This window comes from Hemitrygon akajei, chromosome 12 (genome assembly GCF_048418815.1).
Source record: "Hemitrygon akajei chromosome 12, sHemAka1.3, whole genome shotgun sequence".
NCBI classification, from domain to species: domain Eukaryota; kingdom Metazoa; phylum Chordata; class Chondrichthyes; order Myliobatiformes; family Dasyatidae; genus Hemitrygon; species Hemitrygon akajei.
The window spans coordinates 13,034,929-13,061,414 of NC_133135.1; the positions used below are offsets into that span (position 1 = coordinate 13,034,929).

A 26,486-nucleotide genomic window follows, 5' to 3' on the forward strand; every position below is an offset into this window, starting at 1 on the left:
GAGAATGGGGTTGAAAGGGATAATAAATCAGCCATGATGGAATTGGTAGAGCAGACTAGATCGGCCAAATGACCTAATTCTGCTCCTATGTCTCACAATATTCCAATTCCAAATCTGACAAAGGCGTTTAAGAGTCTCTTAGAAAGGAATATGAATGTGTAGAGAATGGAGAGGTATGGACCCATGTGCAGGCAGGAGAGATGAGTTTAGTTACAGTTTTGATTACTAGTTGAATTAACTTGGCACAATACTTTGGGCTAAAGGGCCTGTTCCTGTGCTGTGCAGTTCTCAGTACTGCTGCCTTTGAAATACAATTACTGCATTTAGCCAAGTGTTCATCTCTAATGTGTTAGGTCCTTAAGACAGAAGTTAATAGCTGACATGCTAATTGGTCATTGCTGGTGTAAGTTGAGGAATATTGTCAGCTAAGAAAGTAAAAGGTGTGACATCTTTACAGCAACACCCTGTTCTTTGTATCTTACTTTTTTGTAATATAAATTAGTACTTAGTTTTGTATCTATATTTCTACTATATTTTGTTTCTCTCATCTTGGATTCGTATCATTATTTTGAGCTGTGTAAGGTATATCAAAATCAGGTTTAATATCACTGGCATATGTTGTGATATTTATTGTTTTACAGCAATAGTACATTGCAATACATAATAAAGGAAAAGCTATAAATTACAATAAGTAATATATATTAACAATAAATAAGTAGTGCAAAAAGAGAGCAAAAAATAGGAATAAAAATAGTGAGGTAATTCATTGTCCATTCAGATGGCGGCTGTTCTTAAAATGTGTTTTCAGGCTCCAGTCTCACCTCTTCTCTGGCAGTAATGAGAAGAGGGCATTTATTAATTTCTGTTAGGTTATGTTTCTGTTAACTTGAGTTGGGCATGTTTGTAATGTGTGGTACCACCACTGCTGCAAAAATCTGATTTTCATTGGCATTTACGTATACCAAGGCAATAAACTTGAAGGGTACCATTGCATTTATTTATTCAGGATGTTGATGAAAAGAAATAGGTTGAAAAAAGTTGTAACAGCAGAGTATTTTGGAAGTATTAGATTTCGCAAAAGAAGTTCCTTGCTGCTTTTAATATAAAGTTCAAAGTAAATATATTATCGAAGTATGTCTATGTCACCAAATACTACCCTGAGATTCATTTTCTTGTGGGCATTCACAGTAGAACCAAAGCAATATAATAGAATCAATGAAAACTACACACAAAGACTGGCAAACAACCAAAGTGCAAAAGAAGACAGACTGCAAATATAAAAAAACTGTTGCTACTAATAAATAAATAATACTGAGAACATGAGTTGTAGAGTTCTTGACAATGAGTTCCCAGGTAGTGGAATCATCTCAGAGTTGAGATAAGTAAAGTTACCCACACTGGTTCAGGATTCTGATGACTGAACGGTAATGCCCGTTCCTCAAGCTGGAGGTGTGGGATCTAAGGCTTCTGTACCTCCTTCCTGATGAAAAGAGCATGGCCTTGGGTGGTGGTCGTCCTTAATCATGGATGCTGCTTTCTTGCGCCAGCATTCCTTGTGGATGTGTTCAGTGGTGGGGGAGGCTTTTCCTCTGATGCTCTAGGCTGTATCTTCCACTTTCTGTTGCCTTTTCTATTCTTGGACATTGGTGTTTCCATAGCAGGCCATCATGCATCCGACTGTGATACAATTTCACTGGTTTAAATTTACAACTTTGTTGTTTCCATCTCACTGACAGATGGTTTAAAACTTTGGTGAAGTTTTCACTGCAGGTGTTGTAACATCTAGTAATTATTACACTGTTCTGCTGCTGCAAAACAACAGTTTTCACAACAGATGTCATTGATAATAAACCTGATTCTGATTCTGGAAAATTCATCCTGAAGAGCCTGTTGAGGTTGCACAGTCCTCTAGTGTTGGAGTTAAACCTCCAAACATCACATCATAGTGGAAGCTAAGGCTAAGTAAAATAAGGTGTTGGTAGATTCATTTTAATGCATTCCTTCGGCTTTTGGTGTTTGACAGTTTTCTGTTTTCATTTCTTCAAAGCAATATTCCTTCAATCTCCGTGTTGGTCTTTATACCCTTGATCGACTGTGGCTTGCCTCCTTTCTCGCACCAGGACCACCACCTTTCCAGGACTTGGTAAGCTCCTCAGCTTCATTGCGTCTAAGTAGAATGCTTCCTTATACAGCATGAAAACAAGCCCATTGTTTCTGTGCCCATTCAAAGTAAATTTAGTATCAAAGTACAGTGGATTCCAGTTGATTGGGATGCATCAGGACCACTACATTTTTGGCCTAGTTAAGTGGCTGCCCCAATTAGTTGAAGTTTCCTGAAAATAGTTTAAAAAGGTCAAAAAAAGGACAAACTACTGTTTAACTGAGTAACAAATTATGTATTTAAATGAAATACAAATCAAATTAGAGCACTACCATTAATACTGCAATACTATAAAACTGTATTAGTTCCTAATAATTGTCAACAGAGGAATTCTTCCAGTGTCTGCTGCCATGTTCTGTTGATGATCTGAAAATGAACAAAATCAGTGCAGATAATGGACTGCCTTTATACAATGCTTTCAAAGATTGCATGCTCCAAATCTTAATTTTCATTATAACATTCAAGATGATTGTTGACACCTTCAAATTCTTTGTAGTTCCTAACTTGTTAATGTGAATTTGTTTCATTTTCACTCATGGCTGTTTCTTACATCTCCAAACCTGAATGCTTGAAACCACAGTTAATAAAGCTGTTCTGAATTGTCTTACTGTCTATTTCTCACCAATATCAGTAACAAAAATCACTGCATTTTGAATACAAACACAGGCAACTGACACTATTTAAAAGCTATTCAGTCTAAACATGATGTAGTGTCTAACGGTTACACAAGTACATGCGACTGACACTAGTTAGAAACTGTTTGGCAACAGTCTCCTGTCCCAAGTAAATGAAGGAAATCCTGGCTATTTTCTTGATTGCTTTTTTCTCTTTAAGAGTCGTCCCAAATAAGCGGCTGCCCTGATGAACCGGAATCCACTGTTAATATATGTTACCATATACTACCCTGAGATTCATATTCCTGTAGGCATTCACAATAGAACAAAGAAATACCATAGAATGCATCTATGCTATGCAAGTATCTATCTATACTAATGCTATATTGCATGTAGTCTTCCATCCTATACATTATGTGTGTTCATCGACATACTTAAATGTTGTTAGTACCTATCTCCAACATCTATCAGACAGCTCATTCCAGAGTTCAGTCAGCTTCTGGTGACAAAATTCTTCCTCAAATCTCCTACCCCTAGCTAATCATGAGCCAAAGGTACTATACTGTTTGAAGTCCTAAAGTTCTATATAGTTAACCAATAACTTGTATGCTTTTTTTAAACCAACATGTCTGCATGTGCTGTTGCTTTTGTGGATTGATAGACATGTACACCAATGCCTCAGTTCTTCTCAGGGTCCTACAATTCATTCTGTATAGCCGAATTTTATCAGTCCTCCCAAAATGCACCACCTTGCATTTTTCATAATTTAATTCCTCCTGCCATTGTTTTGGCTACCTTATCAGTTTATAAATATTATTTTTTATTTAGAGATACAGCACAGTAACAGGCTCTTCCAGCCCACAAGATTGAGCTACCTAATTACAGCCTTGTGACCAATTAAACTCCTTCAAGAGGACCACAACTTTGTTGTGGTTTGGAGGCCTTCATGCCTCAAAGACCCGGTGAGCTGTGTTGGCAAGAGTTAGGGCTTTATGCTTTGGCTCTTAGTAGGGTCACCGTGTCAAACAGCTCAAACAGTAGAGAACAGACTAAGAATGGTCCACCAGTCCTCCAGGTTCAGGGGTTCAGCTCAAAGTTAACGACCCTGACTGTTAAAACAAAACTGTTAGGAAACAGCAATGAAGAATCCTTTGACATCTGAGTGCGATGGTATTCCTAAGTCTCCATCCGGGATTTACGTGACTGACAGTAGTGAAAACTGAGCCTCTGACACAATGAAGGAAGCCCTGAATACTGCCAGAGATGGAGGACCTTCATTGCTGCCCTAAACGCAAGCAGCGTAACAGTCAGTAGAGAGGGACCAATTAGTCTGTGACCCCGTACATCTTTGGAAAATGGGAAGAAACTGAAGCACCCAGAGGAAACCCATGTGGTCACAGAGAAACTGTACAAACTCCTGACAGACAGTGGTGGGCATTGAACACACATTGCTGGTGCTGTAATAGCATTATGCTAGCTCTATGCTACTGTCCCATCCATGTTGCTTTCAACAGCTTCATCAATTCCCATGTCTACATTCACATCTGAATCATTAATCTATATAACATATAATAAGGATACCTGTACTATCACTGCAGCACTCCACCGGTCACAGGCTAACAGTCGTAAAAAACTATCCCTTGATCATTAACTCTACCTCCTTTCACTACACTAATTTTGCATACAGTTGTCAGTGGTGAAGAAAGATGATTCAAATGCATTTTTAATATTGTTTTGTTTCTGCTTCATTCTAATACCAAAGTGTAAATCAAAATTGGAACAGCTTCAAGTGCAAGCTGAAATTATAACCCGCCTTAGTGGTCTTAGTATGAGATTTTGAAAAAATATATAAATGGTATTTAATTGGCTAAGTTGTGAAGTTCTGAAGTTTGTAGGAATATAGATGAAATGTTCTTTATATTTTCCTAAACTCCAGAAGGTAGTCTTTCACTGTTAAGTGGGTTGGTTGTAAGTAATGAGCAATTATTTCAGGCTTGAGAAGATCTGATTCATTTGGATTGTTATTATTTTGCAGAAGGTAACTGCATGTTTCTCAAAATAACTCAGTGCCCCTCACCTACAGCTGTTCTCACTGTTGTATAGGCAGTGCTGCATCGAAAAGGGTTACAGGAAGCTATTGCTGTGAAGATGTCACATCTCAGTGATTGTGTTCACTTGGAATCAGTGGGTGAAGTGACAAAAGATGAACTGATTGAAAAGTCTCATGTAAGTCACCATTTTTTTGTGCCTATGCTTTTCTGCTATCGTAACAATATGTGATGGGTGTGACTTTTGGTACTGCGTTTTGCACCTTGGCCTCAGTGGAATGCTTTTTGTTTTGCTGTATTCATGTGCATTGTTGAATGACAGTTAAACTTGAACTTGAAGCTTGTTATTAATTTCCTGATATAGAATAAATGATCACATCTATGATAAGGAGGAAGTTGCACTGATGTGGGACCTTTCGCATTCCAAAATGCTTCACAACAAATGAAGCACATTTGCAGTGTGCCTTTTGTAATGTTAGAAATAGAGTGGCCAAATATTTCACTGCAGATTCCTATAAAACAGCCATGATCATAACCAGATAACGTCAGTCAAATACACAAGTGCCTGTCTGCGCAGGTGCAATGAAAAGCTTACTTGCAGCAGCATCACAGGCACAAAGCATCATATATGCAGCAGTCACAAGAAAAACATAAGTTAAACATATCTGTAAATTATACACAACTGTTACAGGAAAGAACACAATTAGAAGAAAAATAAAGTGCATTTTAGTGCAGAGAGGTCATAGAGTTGCTAAACTGTGCTAGTTAGGATTTTGCCAATTGGTTCAGAAACTGAATGGTTGAAGGGTAGTAGCTGTTTGTTGACCTGATGGTGTCAGACCTAAGGCTTCTGTTAATGTGTATTAGAGCTGTTAGAGGAAAGCTAAAAGTTGATTGGGACATTCTTATAATTTATTGCACCCAGTAGGTTGAATAAGGCCTTCCTTGGTTGGTGACAACTTGTGTAAAAGATGGTGCCTCTGGCAGGGTATCTTTCCCCCTAGTGCAATAAATATTTGCTTGGATCATGTTCAAATCAGTGAGTGAGACTTGAAGATTGGGAATTACAAATTGAACTGTATTTGACATAACTCTACATTTTACAGTAGTCATGCAATATGGAAGTGGGCCCTTCAGCCTAACTGGTCAGTGCTGACCAAGATTCCCATCTAAGCCAGTCCCATCTGCCTGGGTTTACCCATCCCTGTAAACCTTTCCTATCCATGAACCTGTTCAAGTGCTTTTTAATACTGTTAATGTACACTCCCTCTGGGAGTTTGTTCCATATACTAGCCTCCCTCTGGGTGAAAAAGTTGCCCTTCAGGTTCCTATTAAATGTCTTCCCCAGTCATCTTAAACCTAAACTCTCTAGTTCTTGATTTCCTGAATCCCAGGAAAAAGACTTTGCACATTGACCTTATCTATGTCCCTCATGATTTTATGCTTCTATATAAGATCGTACCAACCTGCTCGACTTCTCTTTGTAAATTAATCCCTTGCATCCAGACATGTAAATCTTCTCTGCACTCTTTCCGACTTGGTGGTGTGAGTGGTCAATGAAACAAATATGGATTTAGTAGTTTATCTTCAGCAAGATGTTTCTGTAGTAATCACGTTCTTAAAGCTATCATCATGACAGTTCATGGCTCAGTGATTTTGCAGCTCCAGAATCATCAATATGTCTTTGTGTCTTAATATGTCTCATGTAAGCAAAGTTCTGGGAGCAAAGGAGGGTGAGAGGTGACTTGATAAGAGGTGTACAAGATTTTAAGAGGATAAGATAGTGGACAGCCAGAGTCTTTTTTCCCCAGGGTGGAAATGGCTTGTAGAAGGTGGCATGTTTGGGGAATATGTCGGAGATAACTATTTTTTTGTGTGGTAGATGTGTGGGATATGCTGCCAGGAGTCATGGGAGAGGCAGATGAATGAGAGACTTTTAAGAGATTCTTAGATCCTTTCAGGCACGTGCATGAAAGAAAATTGGAGGGTGTTGTTGGAGTGGAGATTAAATTTTGGAGTAAGTTAAAAGGTTGACAGAACATAGTGGGCTGAAAGATCAGTACTGTGCTGTGTTTCATGTTCAAGCACAACATTGTGGGTTGAAGAGTCTGTACTGTGCTGTGTTTCATGATCAACAATAGTAAAGGATGATTTGAATCAGGAAGTTGTAAATAAGTTATCATTCCATTTCCCCAACCCAGTCCTCCCTCATTGCCATCTTGTTTTCGAAAACTGAAGGCTGTAAGATGGAAAAAAAGTGCCCTATTTTTAAGGCCAAAGATAGAATATGGTAGCAACAATGAACAAAGGAGAAAATTGTTAGGAGCAGTTTCAAGATATACATGACATACACCACTATAAACGGAAAGTCAAATCAATCATGAGATGATAGATCTTTAGCACAAAGAATTGAGATTTACTTCCCTTTTTCTGATGTAATAACAGTATGATGTTTTTATTCTGGGTAGGGCACTTGTCAAGACTGCAAAGTTGGAGGCCCAAACCTCTGGGCATGCTTGGAGGTAAGGTGATGTATGGTTTGTGCTAGAGATTCATTGCATTAAAATCTCTCCACCCTCTGACTTCTTGGCTTCGCTCCCTTGCAAACAGAATGGCTGTCCCTACGTTGGATGTGGAGAATCCCATTCCGATCACAGCACGCTCCATTCCCAGGTAGGTGTGGAACTTTAGCAAAAGGAGTCTTGCATTCAAGCAGCAGCTTTTCACAATTAAAAAATTGTCACAAACAAAATTGCAACTTGTGAAGCTGCTGCTGGAATATAGCAGTATGGTACATGGTTTGTTATCAATAAACTTTTGAAAGCAGTGGTGATAAATGACTAGATAATATCTCTTAAGAAGTATTGGTGAGGGATAAATACTGCCTAAATCAGCAGGAAGGACTTTACTGTTCTTCAAATAGTACCATGTCAGTTTTTCACTCACTGAGGAGGGCAGGTCAACCAAATTATAAAGAATAAATACAGGAGATTCTGTCAATGCTGGAAATCCAGAGTAACACACAAATTGCTGGTGAAACTCAGCTGGTCAGACAGCATTTATGGAGAAAAATAAACAATTCGCATTTTGAGCCTTTAGTTTATCAAGACTGACCAACTGAGATCTGCCAGCATTTTGTGTGAAGAATAATCCATTTATCAAAGGCACTTGCAAAGTTATGAGTTGAAAAATGTGGTTTTACCACACATCTTCAAGGGAATTGTTAAACTTCTGGGAGCTATTGCAATTTTATGTGTATTCTGTGGTAGGTTTATTGAATTGTGAAAACTTGCCGCATAGGGAGATCCCATCTGGTTTAAAATGAAAGTGGAAAATTTTAGAGAAAAGCAGCTCATGTGGCACCTGTGGATGCCATGCATGCCATGAGAGGATGATGAATATGTACTAATCAAAACTGATGTTTTTGGAGGTGTGTAAATGGAGGGAATTGAATGGGAAGAGTAGAGAGAAACGGATGTAATAATTTGCAGAACACAACAGTTGTGAGAAGTATGAAACAAAAAGAGAATGCTGGAAGCAGGTTGGTTAGCATCTCTGTAGAGAAAAAAGTTAGCTAATATTATACAGGATGCACTGGAACTGGCCATAGATAAGGGTGGCTGGTTATTTGAAATTTTTGAACTCATTGTTGAAGACATCAACAGGAAGTGGGGCACTCCTTTGGAGCTTATATGGACAAAATTTGGAGCAGTCTCAAGGTGATTGGTTAACCACCTTACAACACATCTCAATTCAGTTCACAGTGGTGACTGAGCTTTCAATTGCATTTCACTAATTTTGTATCTCATTCCCACTCAAAACTGTCTTTGGTCAACGTAAGCTCAGGAAATACGGGTAACACCTTTGTTTTCTGGACAGGAGAAAAAGTGAGTAATATTATAGGGGTATACAGGTTCTTTTTCATTTTCTGTTCAGGAAGTAATATTGTATTTAACAGTTTCAGGTAACCAGCTGTTTCTGTTTGTGTCAGTTCTAATCTAAGGTTATCCTCATGTAACATTAACTGAGAATCAATAGGGAGAGAAAGATTACCAGATCTATTTAGTATTTCCAGAATTCATTTCTTTTTTAATATTTTCAGTAAATGTTAAGTTTTATATCTCATACTCCCAGCATTTCTTCTCTCCCCTTCCCCCCCCCCCCCCCACCTTTGCAGGCAGTTAACCACATTGATGGTTTTGGAGTTCCCTCTAGGCCTGGTAGAGTGAGGGAGGCAGATTTCTTTCAGTTGAGGATATTAGTAAACCAGGTGGGAATTTGCAATAAACTGGTAGGTCTGTGGTCATATTGATGTGATTAGTGTTTTCTATGGGAAGGGGAAGAAATCCAAATTGATTTAGTTAGCCAAATTTAAATTAAATCATGTGTTATGCTTGTAGTTTTATGCTCTGCGAACAAGTCCAGTAAATTAAACAAGATTCGAGTTTACTTATGTGTATATAGAAATATACACTGAAATACACCTTTTGTGTTCACAACCAACATAACGTAAGGGTGTGCTGGGGGCTGCCCACAAGTGTCACCACACATTCCTGTGCTAATACAGTATGTTCACAATATTCAGCACAACAACATAGAGTAATGTTACTGTTCCCTTCAGCATCAAACTACTCTATTCTGTCTGTGCAAGTGTCCCCGCTCTGTGAAACTTATCCATGCATTAGTTTTGGGAAGCCAGGGTTCTGTTTGGGGCAAGTAAAACATAGCCTCACTGTGGGAGATTTGTACAACTGACTTAAATGGGCAGTGCAAATTCGGGGGACCAGAAATAGGCAGACAACAACACACACAAAATGCTGGTGGAACACAGCAGGCTAGGCAGCATCTATAGGGAGAAGCGATGTCAACGTTTCGGGCCGAGACCCTTCGTCAGGACTAACCGAAAGGAAAGATAGTAAGAGATTTGAAAGTAGAGGGGGGAGGGGGAAATGCGAAATGATAGGAGTAGACCGGAGGGGGTGGGATGAAGCTAAGAGCTGGAAAGGTGATTGGCAAAAGTGATACAGAGCTGGAGAAGGGACAGGATCATGGGACAGGAGGCCTCAGGAGAAAGAAAGGAGGAGGGGGAAGCACCAAAGGGAGATGGAGAACAGGCAAACAACTAAATATGTCAGGGATGGGTTAAGAAGGGGAGGAGGGACATTAACGGAAGTTAGAGAAGTCAATGTTCATGCCATCAGGTTGGAGGCTACCCAGCCGGTGTATAAGGTGTTGTTCCTCCAACCTGAGTTTGGATTCATTTTGACAATAGAGGAGGCCATGGATAGACATATCAGAATGGGAATGGGATGTGGAATTAAAATGTGTGGCCACTGGGAGATCCTGCTTTTTCTGGTGGACCGAGCGTAAGTGTTCCACGAAACGGTCTCCCAGTCTGCATCGGGTCTCGCCAATATATAAAAGGCCACACAGGGAGCACCGGATGCGGTATACCACACCAGCTGACTCACAGGTGAAGTGTCGCCTCACCTGGAAGGACTGTCTGGGGCCCTGAATGGTGGTGAGGGAGGAAGTGTAAGGGCAGGTGTAGCACTTGTTCCGTTTACAAGGATAAGTGCCAGGAGGGAGATCAGTGGGAAGGGATTGGGGGGGGGGGGGGGAACGAGTGGACAAGGGAGTCGCGTAGGGAGTGATCCCTGCGAAAAGCAGAAAGGGGGGGGAGGGAAAAATGTGTTTGGTAGTGGGATCCCGTTGGAAGTGGCAGAAGTTACGGAGAATTATATGTTGGACCTGGAGGCTGGTGGGGTGGAAGGTAAGGACAAGGGGAACCCTATCCCGAGTGGGGTGGCGGGTGGATGGGGTGAGGGCAGATGTGTGGGAAATGGGAGAGATGCGTTTGAGAGCAGAGTTGATGGTGGACGAAGGGAAGCCCCTTTGCTTAAAAAAGGAAGACATCTCCTTCATCCTGGAAAGAAAAGCCTCATCCTGAGAGCAGATGCGGCGGAGACGGAGGAATTGTGAGAAGGGGATAGCCTTTTTGCAAGAGACAGGGTGGGAAGAGGAATAGTCCAGGTAGCTGTGAGAGTCTGTAGGTTTATAGTAGATATCAGTAGATAGGCCATCTCCAGAGATGGAGACAGAAAGATCAAGAAAGGGGAGGGAGGTGTCGGAAATGGACCAGGTAAATTTGAGGGCAGGGTGAAAGTTGGAGGCAAAGTTAATGAAGTCGACGAGCTCAGCACGCGTGCAAGAGGCAGCGCCAATGCAGTCGTCGATGTAGCAAAGGAAAAGAGGGGGATGGATACCGGTATAGCCTTGGAACATGGACTGTTCCACAAAGCCAACAAAAAGGCAGGCATAACTGGGACCCATACGGGTGCCCATGGCTACACCCTTGGTTTGGAGGAAGTGGGAGGAGCCAAAGGAGAAATTATTGAGAGTAAGAACTAATTCCGCTAGACGGAGGAGAGTGGTGGTAGAGGGGATTTGGTTAGGTCTGGAATCCAAAAAACACCTAAGAGCTTTGAGACCATCTCGGTGGGGGATGGAGGTATATAGGGACTGGACGTCCATGGTGAAAATAAGACGGAGGGGGCCAGGGAACTTAAAATCATTGAAAAAATTCAAAGCATGAGAAGTGTCACGAACATAGGTGGGAAGAGATTGAACAAGGGGGGATAAGACAGTGTCAAGGTATGCAGAAATGAGTTCAGTGGGGCAGGAGCAAGCTGAGACAATAGATCTACTTGGACAGGCAGGTTTGTGGATCTTGGGTAGGAGGTAGAAACGGGAAGTGCGGGGTGTGAGAACTATGAGGTTTGTGGCAGTGGATGGGAGATCCCCAGAGCTAATAAGGTTGGTGATGGTATTGGAGACAATGGCCTGGTGCTCCTTAGTGGGATCATGATCAAGGGGTAAATAAGAGGTGTTATCAGAGAGTTGTTGCTGTGCCTCGGCCAGGTAGAGGTCAGTACGCCAGTCAACAACAGCTCCCCCCTTATCAGCAGGTTTTATAGTGAGGTTGGGATTGGTGTGGAGGGAGCGGAGAGCAGAGCGTTCGGAAGGAGTGAGGTTGGAATTGGAACAGGGTGTGGTGAAGTCAAGACGGTTGACGTCCCATCGGCATTTAGCAATAAAGAGATCCAGAGCAGGCAGAAGACCAGAGCGGGGTGTCCATGAAGAGGAGGAGGGTTGAAGACAGGAGAAGGGGTCATCGGTGGGGGTAGGAGAGTCCTTGTCCAAGAAGTAAGCTCGGAGACGGAGCCGGCGGAAGAAGAGTTCAGTGTCATGGCGTACGCAGAACTCACTGAGGTGTGGGCGAAGGGGGACAAAGGTGAGGCCCTTGATGAGGACAGAGCGCTCTGCCTCAGAGAGTTGAAGGTCGGAGGGAATGGTGAAGACCCAGCACGGATGAGAGATGGGATCAGAGGGGGGAGGGAGGCTGGTAGTGTCAGTGGAGAGGGAAGGGTTGGTCTGAGAGGAAGATGGAGCCTCTGAGGGCCCAGGAGCTGACGATGGGATCTGAGGGAGAGGGGATGGCAGAGTGGTGGTGGGGGAAGAGGAGACGGGAGACACAATCGCAGCATGTGAAGACCCAGCCTGGAGTTCAAGGCTGGAGTCTCAGTCGGTGGTTGCGCAATCGCTTTGAATCTGTCCATGGTCGTTGGAACCTGTGTTGATGGTGCTGGAGTCTGGGTTTTCAAAAACCCCTGGGTCGCTGGGGCAGCCGTGATTGAAACCGGGGCGAATCCATGTCCATTGGAACCCACGTTGATGGTGCTGCAGTGCTGAGGCAGAAATAGGCAGAAGTAGATTTGCACTCTTAATCAGAATCATGTTTATTTTCACTGATACTCATGAAATTTGTTGTTTGTTTTTGTGGCAGCAGCGGAGTGCAATACATTAAAATTACTATAAGTTCCAGTAAGAAACTTATTTTTTTTTAAAAAACCTGCAAAAAGAGAGCAAAATAGTGAGGTAGTGTTGGTAGGTTTATAAACTGGAGAAACGAGAACTTCTCATTTGGAAGTGCAGATTCACTGTGCATGGGCTTCCTGTAGACCAGGGGTTCCCAACCTGTTTTATGCCATGAACCAAAATTATTAAACAAGGGGTCTGTTGACCCCAGGTTGGGAACCCCTGCTAGACCAAGTGATTGCCCACTGGTTTTTGCTTGCTGAGACAGCTTAAAGGACTACATTGGATTTCAGCATTTGTACAGAATTTTAACTTTTTCAAATTAAAAGCTGCGTTGAAACTCACTGCTCCTGTTTTTTGTAGGAAACCATGCACAATCTCACTGTAAACCTCACCACCTTGCGAGTCTGGTGTTACGCATGTGGCAAAGAAGTCTTTCTAGATCGGAAGCTTGGACCCCCGCCAGTGCAAAACGGGAGAATACTTCATGTTCCTGAAAGCCAGGTAGGCATGTGGGCTTCATCTGACCACCTTGACAGGACTGACTTTGCTTCTGTACCACCTCAGTGTATGGATGCAATTATCTGTATGGATCGTTTGCAAGCAAAACTTTCCAGTGTATCTCAGTAAATGTAATGATAATAAACCAATTTGACATTAGTGGACATTAGAAGAACTTAATGAAGTAGATTTTTTTAAATTTAGGGATACTGTGCAGTAACAGGCCCTTCCATCCCATGAGCCCATGCTGTCCAATTACACCCATGTGACCAATTAACCTACTTAACCCAAAGATGTTTGGAATGTGGGAGGAAACTCACATGAAACAGACAGTGGCAGGAATTGAACCCAGGGATCTGGCCCAGTAAAGCTAGAGTGCCACCCCAAATGTCTACAGCTCTTGAAGCATGTTTGTCCTACACCAATAAAGTCATTGACCAATAAATATTATGAGGTAAAGAAGGGAAAGCTTTTCATTCAATACTGGCTATTATAGCAACATTTTACTTGTTTTCTGTATGTGAATGGTGTGGTTCAGGTTCTGCCACTCACTGTTCTGAGAAGGTGGTTGTTAATAAGATGCAACTGAGTTTCATGCTGTGCAGAGAACATTGACAGCCCACAGTGCTGTGTTGGAGTTTCACGCACACTGAGTGGGCATGTTGTTTGGTACCTTGTGAACCGAACAAAGCGGCCACTGAGTGTATGTTAATGGTCTTCTGCTGCTGTAGCCCATCCACTTAAAGGTTTAACATGTTGTGAGTTCAGGGATGCTCTTCTGCACACCACTGTAGTAGCACATGGTTATTAAGAGTTACTGTCACCTTCCTGTCAGCTTGAACCAGTCTGGCCACTCTCCTCTGACCTTTCTCATGAACAAGGTGTTTTCAAACACAGAGCTGCTGTTCACTGATTTTTATTTTCTTTTCTGCACCATTCTCTGTAAACTCTAGAGGCTGTTGTGCATGAAAATCCCAGGAGATCAGCAGTTTCTAAGATACACAACCATACTATCTGGCACCATCATTCCATGGTCAAAGTCATTTCATTTACGTTTCTTCCCCATTCTGGTGTTTGGTCTGAACATCAACAGAACCTCATGTTAAGTTGCTGCCAGATAATTGGCTGATTAGGTATTTGCATCATTGTACAGGTGTATCTAACAAAGTGGCCACTGAGTGTAAGTTGGACTGGGATGTGGTGGGCACACCCTTCTTGATGAGCCTTTTGAGTTTGCAAGTGGGATGATTGCTCCTTGGTGTTGGGTCATGCCCTTAGTTAAAGATTCAAGTGTAAAGCTGATTAAAGACTTGTGGTTCAGATACTTCATGATCAACACCCAGTGTTGTTGACATCTAAGATCCTTTTTTAGTAGGTTGGTGAAGTGGTTCTAAAAATTATATTAATATTGCTGAAACTAATATATTTTCTAAAGTGTAGAAAATATAGTTTTCCCATTTAAAGTAAAAGGGGGTATTAAAACTTAAAAATCCTTTAAGTAAGATCTCTGATAAATGCTAAAGAATATGGCATATGACACCTTGGCTTTCAATAGTCAGGGGAATTGAGTTCAACAATCATAAGGTAATGTTGCAGTGCTATAAAACCCTGCTTCAGCCACATATGGAATTTTGTGTTCAGTTCTGGTCGCTTCATTATTGGAGAATGTGGAACCTTTAGGAAGGGTGCAGAGAAAATTTATCAGGATGCTGTCTGGATCAGAAAGTATGTCTAATTAGAAAGGTCGAATGAGCTAGAGCTTCTCTCTTGGAGCATAGGAGATGAGAGGTGAAGAAGATGATAAGAGGCAGATTGGGGAGGCAGCCAGAGACTTTTTCCCAGGGGCATAATTTTAAGGTGTTTGGAGGAAAGTGTAGGCAGGGAATGTCAGAGATAAGTTTTCTTTACACTGTGAGTGGCGGTGGGGGTTGTGGAACACCCTTCCAGGGCTGCTGGTAGAGGCTGATAAGTGATTAGGGGCATTTAAGAAATTCTTAGATGGGCTTATGGGTGGTGGAAAAATGGAATGCTATGTAGGAGGGAAGGGTTGGATTGGTCTTAGAATGTAGAACATGGAACAGTACAGCACAGGAACAGACCCTTTGGCCCACAATGTTGTGCCAAACCAGCTAAAAAGTAAATCAAAACCCCTCCTATCTACGGAATGTCCATATCCCTCCATTTTCCTCACATTCTAAATGTCTCTGAATAATCCCTAATGTTTCTGCCTCTGCCACCACCCTATTTGAGGCACCAACCATTTCAATGTCAAAAACTTGCTTCTCATATTTCCTTTGAAATTATCCCCTCTCACCTTAAATCCCTCTGGCATTAGACATTTTAACCCTTGGAAAAATATATTGCCTGTCTACTCTATCTATGCCTTTCATAATCTTATAAACTTCTATCAAATCTCCCCTCAGCCTTCATTGCTCCAGAGAAGACAACCCAAGTTTGTCCAACCTCTCATTAAACTACATGCCCTCTAGTCCAGGCAATATCCTGGTAAACCACCTCTGCACCCTCTCCAAAGCCTAGAACCAGACTGTATGCAATACTTCAGATGTGGCCTAACTAGAGTTTTATAAAGTAGCTTAAATGTCCAGCACAACATCGTGGGCCAGAGGGCCTGTTCTGTGTTGTAGTGTTCTCTGTTCTTTGTTAATGGATAGACATGCTAAAGGAATAGCGGTTTACTGTGTATTCACGTTCCTGTGTGCATCTTGTAATGGATGCATGCAAGTTGTGTCCAAGTTGTGTGTGACTTTTCTCATACTTTTCTGTGCATTTGTATTCCAGGACCTGTCTCCTGAGCAGTCAACAAAGGATCGCAAGACAATAATGGGAACTTATCTAGATGCAGAACCTGAATATGATGATATCAAGTCAAGAGGTCTGATGTTCAAAGTGGCTGATCTTTTGTTTAGCTGTTAATACTCCTCTGGGGAAAGTTAAAGCAATTGTTTTAAAAATATAAAGCACATATTGAAGTGAGACAGGCTGAAGTGATCACCAGCTTCCATTTCTATTCATGTGGATGTGTGCTGTATTTCAAGAGGTGTGGATTTTAAACTTGTGTTGTTTCTCCAGGTCTCACTGGTTTGAAAAACATCGGAAACACTTGCTATATGAATGCTGCTCTTCAGGCTCTTTCGAACTGGTATGCTTCAGCTCTGAAGAACTGTTAATACATTTCATGCATAATCCTTTTCCTTGGGTTAATAATCTATCTTGTTATTTTAATTTAATTCAGTGTTTCTTATTGTATTTTTCTCATTTAAACCACTTTCAATGTTGCTCTGGTTAAAACCTGTGTCTCACTGGGACAGAGAAAATTGACCTCAGTTCCCAATCTGTTCTGAGCAAGTTCATTTCAATGATAGCTGCTTCAAGGGAGAGAGCATTTTGACTTCATTTCTTCTAGCCTACCAAGTAGCGCTGCTCTGGATTGGGGTGCCTGAGAATGCTGTCTAAAATTCCAGTGAGAATAGGGTTGGGCTGAATTGTCATTTTCCCCTTTCGGTGAATATTTCTGCTTATTCCATCATCATCAACATCTTCTTAAGCCTATCGCCCCTACTGGGGCATAGGCTGCCAGGAGTAGTTCACCAGAGTTTTCTGTCCTGGGCCGATAGAAGCTTGATTGGCCCTGTGGCACCTGCTTTCGCCACATGACTTCACGTGTCTTCTAGGTGAAAACTCTTCCTTTCCCAGGGATGAAGTCTTTGGAACTTCACTTGCTGCTTCTGTAGCTCTGGATTTTTGCAGGATGAGGTTGCTAGCCTGGTACCCAACTCTCCTCCTTTCAGAGCTGGGCTTGAAACTGTTCATGGGCTTCATCCTTCATCCTAAAAAGCAATCATTTGGCTCAAAGTCAGCATATTCAGAGGATGATGGGGAAGTTAAAAACGTTTCTAAGTTGCAGTTCCACCTTCAAGTAATACTTAAATTTTCTCAAACACAAAAACATCTGCAGATGCTGAAAAACACGCAAAATGCTGGAGGAACTCCGACTGATTTTTTTTTTCCTTTTTAAGCTTTGTACTGTTAATTGTATAGTTTCTTGGGGAATGTATTTAGCAAAACAGTGCCATTTCCATCATGTTACTAGTGAAGGGTGTGTTTTACTTTTGGATACTCTGAGATGGTGTTTGGCCTCCTTGAACTGTTCAAGCCTTTGTCCTGAATCTGCTCTCACCACTGGTGTTTAGTAACAAATTCCTGTAAGTTTTGATACAGCCTCATTAAAGGAGTAACAATGTTATATCTACGTAGGGTGCAAAGGAGATTTACCAGGACTCGAGGGCATGTCTTATGAAGATAAATTGAACAAGATAGGAGTGAAGGAGAATGAGATATAAATTACATTTATATAAATATAAAATTGAATATGCCATGCAAACAAAGTGAAAAAAATAGTGATGTAGTGTACACGGGTTATAATATATCCAGAGACTTTTTCCCAGGGTGGAAATGGCTAATACGAAGGGGCATAATTTTAAGGTGATTGAATGTCAGAGGTAGGTTTTTTTACACAGAGTGGTGGGTGCATGGAACACCCTGCCAGGTGTGGTGGTTGAAGCAGACACATTAGGGGCATTTAAGAAGTCTTAGATAGGCATATACATGACAGAAAATGAAGGGCTATGTAGGAGGGAAGGATTACTTTGGAAGGACAAACTCCAAGGCAGAGTACAAAGTAAATGGCAGGATACTTGGTAGTGTGGAGGAGCAGAGGGGTCTGGGGGTACATGTCCACAGATCCCTGAAAGTTGCCTCACAGGTAGATAGGGTAGTTAAAGCTTATGGGGTGTAGGCTTTCATAAGTCGAGGGATAGAGTTTAACAGTCGCGAGGTAATGATGTAGCTCTATAAAACTCTGGTTAGACCACACTTGGAGTACTATGTCCAGTTCTAGTCGCCTCACTATAGGAAGGATGTGGAAGCATTGGAAAGGGTACAGAGGAGATTTACCAAGATGCTGCCTGGTTTAGAGAGTGTGGATTATGATCAGAGATTAAGGGAACTAGGGCTTTACTCTTTGGAGAGAAGGAGGATGAGAGGAGACATGATAGAGGTGTACAAGATATTAAGAGGAACAGATAGAGTGGATAGCCAGCACCTCTTACCCAGGGCAGCACTGCTCAGTACAAGAGGACAAGGCTTTACGGTAAGGGGAGGGAAGTTCAAGGGGGATATTAGAGTAAGGTTTTTTTACTCAGAGTGGTTGGTGCGTGGAATGCACTGCCTGAGTCAGTGATGGAGGCAGATACACTAGTGAAGTTTAAGAGACTACTAGACAGGTAGGAGGAATTTAAGGTGGGGGGTTATATGGGACGCAGGGTTTGAGGGTTGGCACAACATTGTGTGCTGCACTATTCTATGTTTTATGCTTAGATTGATCTTAGAATAAAGCTAAAGGGTCTGCACAACATCATGGGCCGAAAAGCCTGTTTTGTGCTGTAACATTCCATATACTTGGAATGGGGATCAAAGATGTTTTTTTTTCTGGAGGATCAGAGACTGAAAGGGCACCTGATAGAAGTTTATAAAATTATGTTGGTATTGATCAGCTAGCCTGTCAGAATCTTTTCCTCAGAGTAGAAACACCAGGGGACAGAGCTTTAACGTGAGACGGGATATTCTAAAGGAGTGTGGTGGAAGAATAATAGGTGCCTGGAAATTTGCTCTCAGGAATGGAAGCATAGGCAGATGCCAAGTGGCATTTAAGTACAGACTTCTTTGCGTGATAAAGGAGATGGTATTTGGGAAGTCTAGGTATTTGCAGAAGAAAGGCCTGGCAATCTACTTCTGTATCTTGCCATGAAAACCCTATGGACAACTACACTGTCTGTAGGGTCGCCATGAGTCGATGATGACTCAATGGCACTCAACAACAACAGGTATTAGGGCTTTCCTTCTGAAGGTCAATTTTATACAACATCACCTTTCATTTATTTCTTCCCCAGCCCACCCTTAACTTTGTTTTTCCTTGAGTGTGGAGGCTTGGTGCAGACCGACAAGAAACCAGCACTGTCAAAAAGTTTCCAGAAACTAATGGCAGAAATATGGCACAAAAATCGGTAAGTTTCCTTACAGTTGTCATTCTTGCTTTTAGTTCTGTTATGTGAAGTAGATAATTTTGGAACATATCACAGCTGGGTAAAGAAGATAAACATAAAAGATTCTGTAGATGCTGGATATCCAAAATGCTGAAGGAACTCTACAGGTCAGGCAGCATCCATGCTTCGGGTCAACTGGAAAGGAAGGGGGAAGAAGCCAGAATTAGAAAGTGGGGGTAGGGGGAGAGGAAGGAGCATAATCTGGCAGGTGATAGGTCAAACCAGGTGAGAGAAAGATATTGTTCAACAAAGGTAGTTTCTTTTGACTTAGCATCCTTTGAAGGAGAAGGGCAAGCCAAAAAGTGGGAGTGAGTAATGGTTGGAAATATGAGCAGATTGCAATAACCATTGGATGAGCTGTTAACACTCCACCAACATTCTCTGCTGCATCTGGAGTTGCAAATGTACATGCAGTAAATTGGCCACTACATTTAAAATAGTCTGGAGACATTAGACTGCAGATGCTGGAATCTGGAGCAACAAGTAATATGGTGGAGAGTTGAGCAGCATGGATGAGAAGAGGATGTGAGGAAAGATGCAAGGGCCTGATTCATGGTTCATCCCATGCAGTTGTGCGCCAGAACATCTATGGGCTGTTCCCAGAGACACACTGAGATGGACGTCAAGTGCTGCTGGAAGATCATCAGCTCAGTAAAATATGCCCTTTGGTCTGCCCGCACATTGAGATGTCCTTGATGAAATGCTACTGACTGTTGCATTCCTGGCTGCAGGAGTACATGCTGAGGAACACACTGAAGCCAGTGCAAGGGCTCAGTGAGGGAGGATCACAGTATAATGTTCTTTTCCTGCTGGACAGGGAGGAGCCAGGTTGGGTGAGGAAGACCCTCAGTTATTGTAATAGTATACTGCCCCAGAGACCCACATGAGTAACACAGTCCTCTCGGTTTTAAGGAGTGGTCTTAGAACTCTACTTAATGCATTGTCTATGAATGTAAAAATGAAAAGGCATTGTGTAGTTTATTCTTGTAATTTTTTATTATAAAATTTATCTTGATATAAAAAATGTGGGAAGAAAGGAATTGTTAATGTTTCAGGTCAAAGCCTGTTATCAGGACTGAGTTCCTCCAACAAATTGTTGATTTAAAACAGTCTGGTGCTCATAGTGTCAGAAGATATCAATCATAAGACATGGGAGGAAATTAGGCCATTCAGCCCATTGAATTTACTCTGCCATTCCTTCATGGCTGATTTATTATCCATCTAAACCCCATTCTCCTGCCTTCTTCCCTGACTGATCAAGAACCTTTCAATCTCTGCTTTACATACACTCAATGACTTGTCCTCCACAGCCATCTGTGGCAATGCATTCCACAGATTCACCACCATCTGACTAAAGAAATAGCTTCTAGATGGGCCTCCCTCAATTCTGAGGCTTGCCCTCTGGTCCTAGACTCCCCCACTATGAGAAGCATCCTCTCCACATCCACTTCATCCAGACCTTTCAATATTTCATTGGTTTCAATGAGATTCCCCCCCCCCCCATTCATCTAAACTCCCACAGGTACAGGCCCAAAACCATTACTATTGCCATCAGTTTCAGAGTTGCTATGACAGAATCCTATGTGAGCCAGAAGGAACTGTGCTGGCACTCTGCTTTGAAACATTTTAATGATGAGGATCTCAAGCAATTACTGCAGAGAATCAGTGTGCATTTGATATCGACTGCCAGCTCCAGGGCGGATTGGATGACTCTTTTTCCATTGTGGAAACATGTTAGGTTAAATGGCCTTCTCTGTCATAAATTTTCAATGACTTTTCTGAATGCATTTCCATAATCTTGTTTATGATGTATGAAATGGGATGCACTTAGAACTTTTTGGAATTTTTAAAATAAGAATAACACTGCACTGTAGCTTCAAAAGCAAAGGAGTAGTGTCCTCATTTGGTCTTTGGATTCGTTTTTGTTGCTTGGTTGAAGGATTTTTCTCTTTCTTGCCTGGATCTTGCTGGGGCTTTCTTTTGTTCAAAACAGTTTCATGATGGCCGTATACAAGCTGAGATTGGCATTATAGAACACAATTACGTCTGGGGAATGAAGTAGTGCACACAAAATACTGGGAACATTTTCATCTTTTCCCACAGAGCTCAGTTTCTGTTGTATAGTGATAGGCATGGAGACAATGTAGCTTCCTCATAGAACCAACCAAATATTACTAGGGCCAGTAGGCAACTCCTGAGTGGGCTAACTGGAAGAGGTAGCCTTCTTTGTCCGCATTCATCCTACACATACTGCAGACATCTTGGAAATAACTTGGAAAATGTGTTACTTACGTGGTTGTTGGTTGAGTTGGGTTGTTCTCTCATCTTGGCAATCCACTTGCAAACGTTTCATCACCATACAAGTGAACAGCGCACTGATAATATTCCTCATGACAAAATGTTGCGAATGGATTGCCAAGATTGGGAAACAACTCAACTGTAGACATCTAATTGAAGATGTTAGAAAATGACCAATAACTGCTGTAGCATTTTGTTGGAGAGGCAGGGCTGAAGCTATAAGCAACACACACAATTCTGGAGGAACTCAGCACGTTGGGCTGCATTTATGTAGTCGATGTTTTGGCTGAGACTCTTCGTCAGGATTGGAAAGGAATTGGGCAGAAGTCAGAATAAGAAGGAGGGAGGGGAAGGAGTACAAGCTGGCAGGTCATAGGTGAAACCAGGTGAGGAAGAAGGTGGGTGGGTGGGGACAGGGGACTGGGAGGTGAAGGGCAGGAGAAGAAGGAATTTGATAGAGGAGAGTGGACCCATGGAAGAAAGGAAAGGAGGCAGAGCACAGAGAGAGGTGATGGCCAGGTGAGGTGAAGAGAAGGGGTAAGTGGGAGCCAGAATGGGGATTGAATAAGAGGGCTGGCGTGGGAGAAGTTCTGTCAGGTCGGAGCCGACCCAAACAATACGCAGTGTTTCTCCTCCAACCTTAGAGTGGTCTGCCTCAACTTTGCTGAAGAGGAGGCCATGGAACGACATGTCAGAATGGGAAGTAGAATAAAAATAGTTGATCACTGGGAAATCCCACCTGTTGTGGCAGATGGAGCAAAGGTGTTTGACGAAACCCAAGTGAAGTACTGTATCCAGGTTTGTTTGCAATGCTAATTGGCAATAGTATTCCTCTACATAGTGCTGCCGATTTACTTTGGCCACATTGAACAGTGATTGACCACCAATGGTTATAAAAAATATTGTAAGCACTGTATATGTAACCAACTTGCATATCCTCATAATCTTGCATTTGTCTCTCCAGCCCTAGCTACGTTGTGCCAACAAGTCTGTTTCAGGGGATTAAAACTGTGAATCCAATGTTTCGTGGATATTCTCAACAGGTGAGAATCTTATTACAGGCAATGGACATATTCTGGTGCGGATTCACTAGACGCCTCGGTAACATTTCAGTTAGCGTGATGCTATTCCAGCTCGGGGTGTTGGGGCTCAGAGTTCAATTCTGGTATCATCTGTATGTCCTCCCCATGCATGGGTTTCCTCGAAGTGCTCTGGTTTTTTCCCATAGTCTAAAAATGTACTGGTTGGTAAGTTAATTAGTGACTCTAAATTGTCCGGTGTTTGCATTAGGGTTGAATTGGGGGGGTTGCAAAATAAATTCACCAGAATTATACCAAGGTTTAAAGAGTTAAATTCTGGACAGGCTCAAGTCCAAGTTTATTGTCATCTGACTGTGCGTGTGTGCGTGTGTCTATATATATATATACACAACCAAGCGAAACAATATTCCTCAGCACCCTCAATACATATATCACACACAGCACATTAAATGAAACATTACCACAATCTGGAAAGGCCGCTGCGACTATGTGTGCCACCATTTTGTGACATAAACTTGGCTTGTGTTTATTGTAGTGCAAGTAATTTCAGTTTGATAATATCAATATATCAATATACCTATGACATTCAAGGAATTAAAAAGGATTTAAAAAATGCAGCTGCAGAGATCATTAACTCTGAGACATAGTATTATTATTAAAGACTATTCATGAAGGAGGGAGTTGTGCATTTTCAGAAGAGAGGTGAAAGAAATATGGGCCGTGATATTTGCATGGTTGTGCTGGCATGACAAACTAACTGGGTTCCTGTGATGTTCAGTTTGTAACCATATTCCTATGTCCACATTTCCTTTGACATGAGGCCATTTGGCCCATTAAATTTATGCCAGTACACATAGCAATCCTGTTCCCTACTGACTTCCCCTATAAACTTTTCTGCTGTGATGTTACTGCACACTCAGGGCAACAGTGGCCAGTTAATCTACTGACCTGTATTACCTATGAGATGTGGGAGGAAACCAGAGTATCCAGGAGAAACTTCCATGCTCATATGAAGGCCATAAGACATAGGAGCAGAATTAGGCCATTCAACCCATCGAATCTGCTCCGCCATTCCATCATGGAGAGACTTCTCAGTCCTCCTACACCACTGATGTTTGAATTTTCTCCTTATTTAGATAATATTCCACACTATTGTACTTTTCACCAAAATACATTATCCTACATATCCCAACACTGTATTCTATCTGCCAATTTTTTTCTATTTGTCCTGCTGCAATCACTTTGCTTTCTCAGTACTACCTCCCTCTCTGCCTGTCTTTGTATTATCTGCATTGACAAACAATGTGAAAAGCAACGGTCCCAGTACTAACCTCTGAAGAACACCACTAGACACCAGCAGCCAAACAGAAAAGGCCCCTTTTCCTCCCACTCACTGGCTTCTGCCTGTCATTCCGCTATCCATGCCAGTATCTTTCCTGTAACGCCACAGGATTTTATCTTGTCAACTGGCCTCATGACTAGCACCTTATCAAACGCCTTCTGAAAATCCAAGTAAATTACATCCTCTCCTTTGTCCACCCTGCTTGGTACTTTTTGAAGAACTCCCAACAGATTTTGTCAGGCAAGATCCCATGATCCTTTCCCTTCTCCAGCTCTGTATCACTTTCGCCAATCACCTTTCCAGCTCTTAGCTTCATCCCACCCCCTCCGGTCTTCTCCTATCATTTCGCATTTCCCCCTCCCCCCACTACTTTTAAATCTCTTAGTATCTCTCCTTTCAGTTAGTCCTGATGAGTTCTCCTTATAGATGCTGCCTGGCCTGCTGTGTTCCACCAGCATTTTGTGTGTGTTGTCAGGCAAGATTTCCCTTTACAGAAACTATGCTGACTTTGACTTATTTTATCATTGGTCTCCAAATACCTCAACCTTATCCTTAATAATGGACTCCAACACTTTCCCAATCACTGAGGTTAGACTAACTGACCTATGATTTCCTTTCTTTTGCCTTCATCCGTTCTTAAAGAGTGGAGTGACATTTGTAATCTTCCAGTCCTCCAGGACCATGCCAGAGTCAAGTGATTCTTGAAAGATAATGACCAATGCATCAGTTATCTCTTCAGGAACCTCTCTCAGGACTCTGGGATGTAGTCCATCTGGCCCAGGTGATTTATTCACCTTAAGACCTTTGAGTTTGCCCTGCACTTTTTCCTTTGTAATAGCAATTCACTCCTGCTCCCTGACACTCTAGGACTGCCAACACATTGCTAGTGTCTTCCACAGTGAAGGCAGATGCAAAGTACCCACTAAGTTCATCTGCCATTTCTTTGTCCCTCATTATTAACTCACCAGCATCATTTCCAGTGATCCAATATCAACTCTCATTTCCCTTTTACACTTTATATAACTGAGAAAAACTTTGGTATCCTGCTTTATATTATTGGATAGTCTGCCCACACATTTCATCTTTTCCATTCTTATAGCTTTTTTAGTTGCCTTTTGTTGGATTTTAAAAACCTCCCAATTATCCAACTTCCCAGTCACTTTTGCTACCATATATGCCCTTTCCTTGGCTTATATGCAGTCCTTATCTTCCTTTGTTAGCCACGGTTGCCTACCCTTGCCATTTGAGAATTTCTTCCTCTGTGGGACATATCTATCCTGTGCCTTGTAAACTATTCCCAGAAACTTCAGCCATCTCTGTCCTGCCGTCATCCCCGCCAGTATTCTCCTCCAATCCACCTGGCAAGCTCCTCTCTCATGCCTCTGTAATTCCCTTTTTTCCATTGTGATACTAATATATGTGAGTTATGCTTCTCCCTCTCAAATTGCAGTAAGAATTCAACCATATTATGATCACTGCCTCCTAAGTGTTCCTTTACATTAAGCTCCTTACTGTAATCTCTAGACTTAGACAATAGTTGTGATTTGCCAGATCTTAGTTTTAATACCATTGTGTCTCTTCCCCAGGATGCCCAAGAGTTTTTGCGCTGTTTGATGGATCAACTTCATGAAGAACTGAAAGAACAAGTCACAGAACAGACTGAAGATACCCAGTGTGTAACCATGGAAGAACAAATGGAGGAAGAAAACCTGTCAGATAATGAATTTCAGTCCTGTGACTCGTGTGCTGGCAGTGACAAGGCTGATGGTGAGACCAACTCAAAGATGTTGGTGGAAGATCAGGGGGGAGACCTGGTGCACGAGGAACTGAAAAACCACACACCAGTGAAAGTCCGGCCACAAGAGAGAAACATACTGCATAAACTTTATAACCATGGCTCTGGAGATGATTTGGATAAAGACATGGACACTTCCACAGGTACTAATCAAAGAGTACTCAGTCATTATGTTCAAAGCAGTTTGCTGGGCAATTGGGGGCATACAGGCCTATATTCTGTGGATTTCTTTTTAGGTTAATAGCCCGCATAGTCACTGCTTGAGTTTTCTTTTGTGTGCTCTTCTGGTCTCTCCTTAACCAGTACCTCCTAAATAGGAAGGTGGCACGGTAGTATGGCAGTTAGTGCAACGTTTTGCCGGGCCAGCAACCTGGGTTCAATTCCCGCCACTGTAAGGAGTTTGTACCTTCTCCCATTGGGCACATGTGTTTCCTCCAGTTTCCTCCCACATTGTAAAGTTGTAAAGGTTAGTAGGTTAATTGATACATTAGTGTAATTGGGTGGCAGGAGATTGTTGGGTTGGGAGGCCCTGTTTCTGTGTCAGATCTCTAAATCTTAATCCAAAGAGCCACAACCCAGATTAGTGCAAGAAAGTGATGGGATAATGTCTCCTCTGTAACCCAGATGTAATTTTCCTTTATACAGCATCTTTATCACAGTAATCTATCTGCATGTCTTAAAAGTTGT

General features: G+C 42.0%; 1 protein-coding gene across 2 annotated transcripts in view; it reads left to right on the top strand.

Moving 5' to 3' along the window:
- Positions 1-26,486, top strand: part of usp33 (ubiquitin specific peptidase 33) — a 118,845-nt gene that overhangs the window by 12,008 nt on the left and 80,351 nt on the right. Inside the window, exons 2-11 of one of the 2 annotated variants that reach the window (XM_073062583.1) lie at positions 2,048-2,143; positions 4,859-5,001; positions 7,292-7,345; positions 7,434-7,496; positions 13,065-13,205; positions 16,002-16,095; positions 16,293-16,362; positions 19,172-19,285; positions 22,587-22,665; positions 25,591-25,942. In XM_073062583.1, the coding sequence (XP_072918684.1) occupies positions 4,924-5,001; positions 7,292-7,345; positions 7,434-7,496; positions 13,065-13,205; positions 16,002-16,095; positions 16,293-16,362; positions 19,172-19,285; positions 22,587-22,665; positions 25,591-25,942 (1,045 nt within the window). In that variant the 5' untranslated portion in view covers positions 2,048-2,143; positions 4,859-4,923. The remainder of the gene's footprint in view (positions 1-2,047; positions 2,144-4,858; positions 5,002-7,291; positions 7,346-7,433; positions 7,497-13,064; positions 13,206-16,001; positions 16,096-16,292; positions 16,363-19,171; positions 19,286-22,586; positions 22,666-25,590; positions 25,943-26,486) is intronic. The other variant, XM_073062582.1, reaches the window with a different exon arrangement.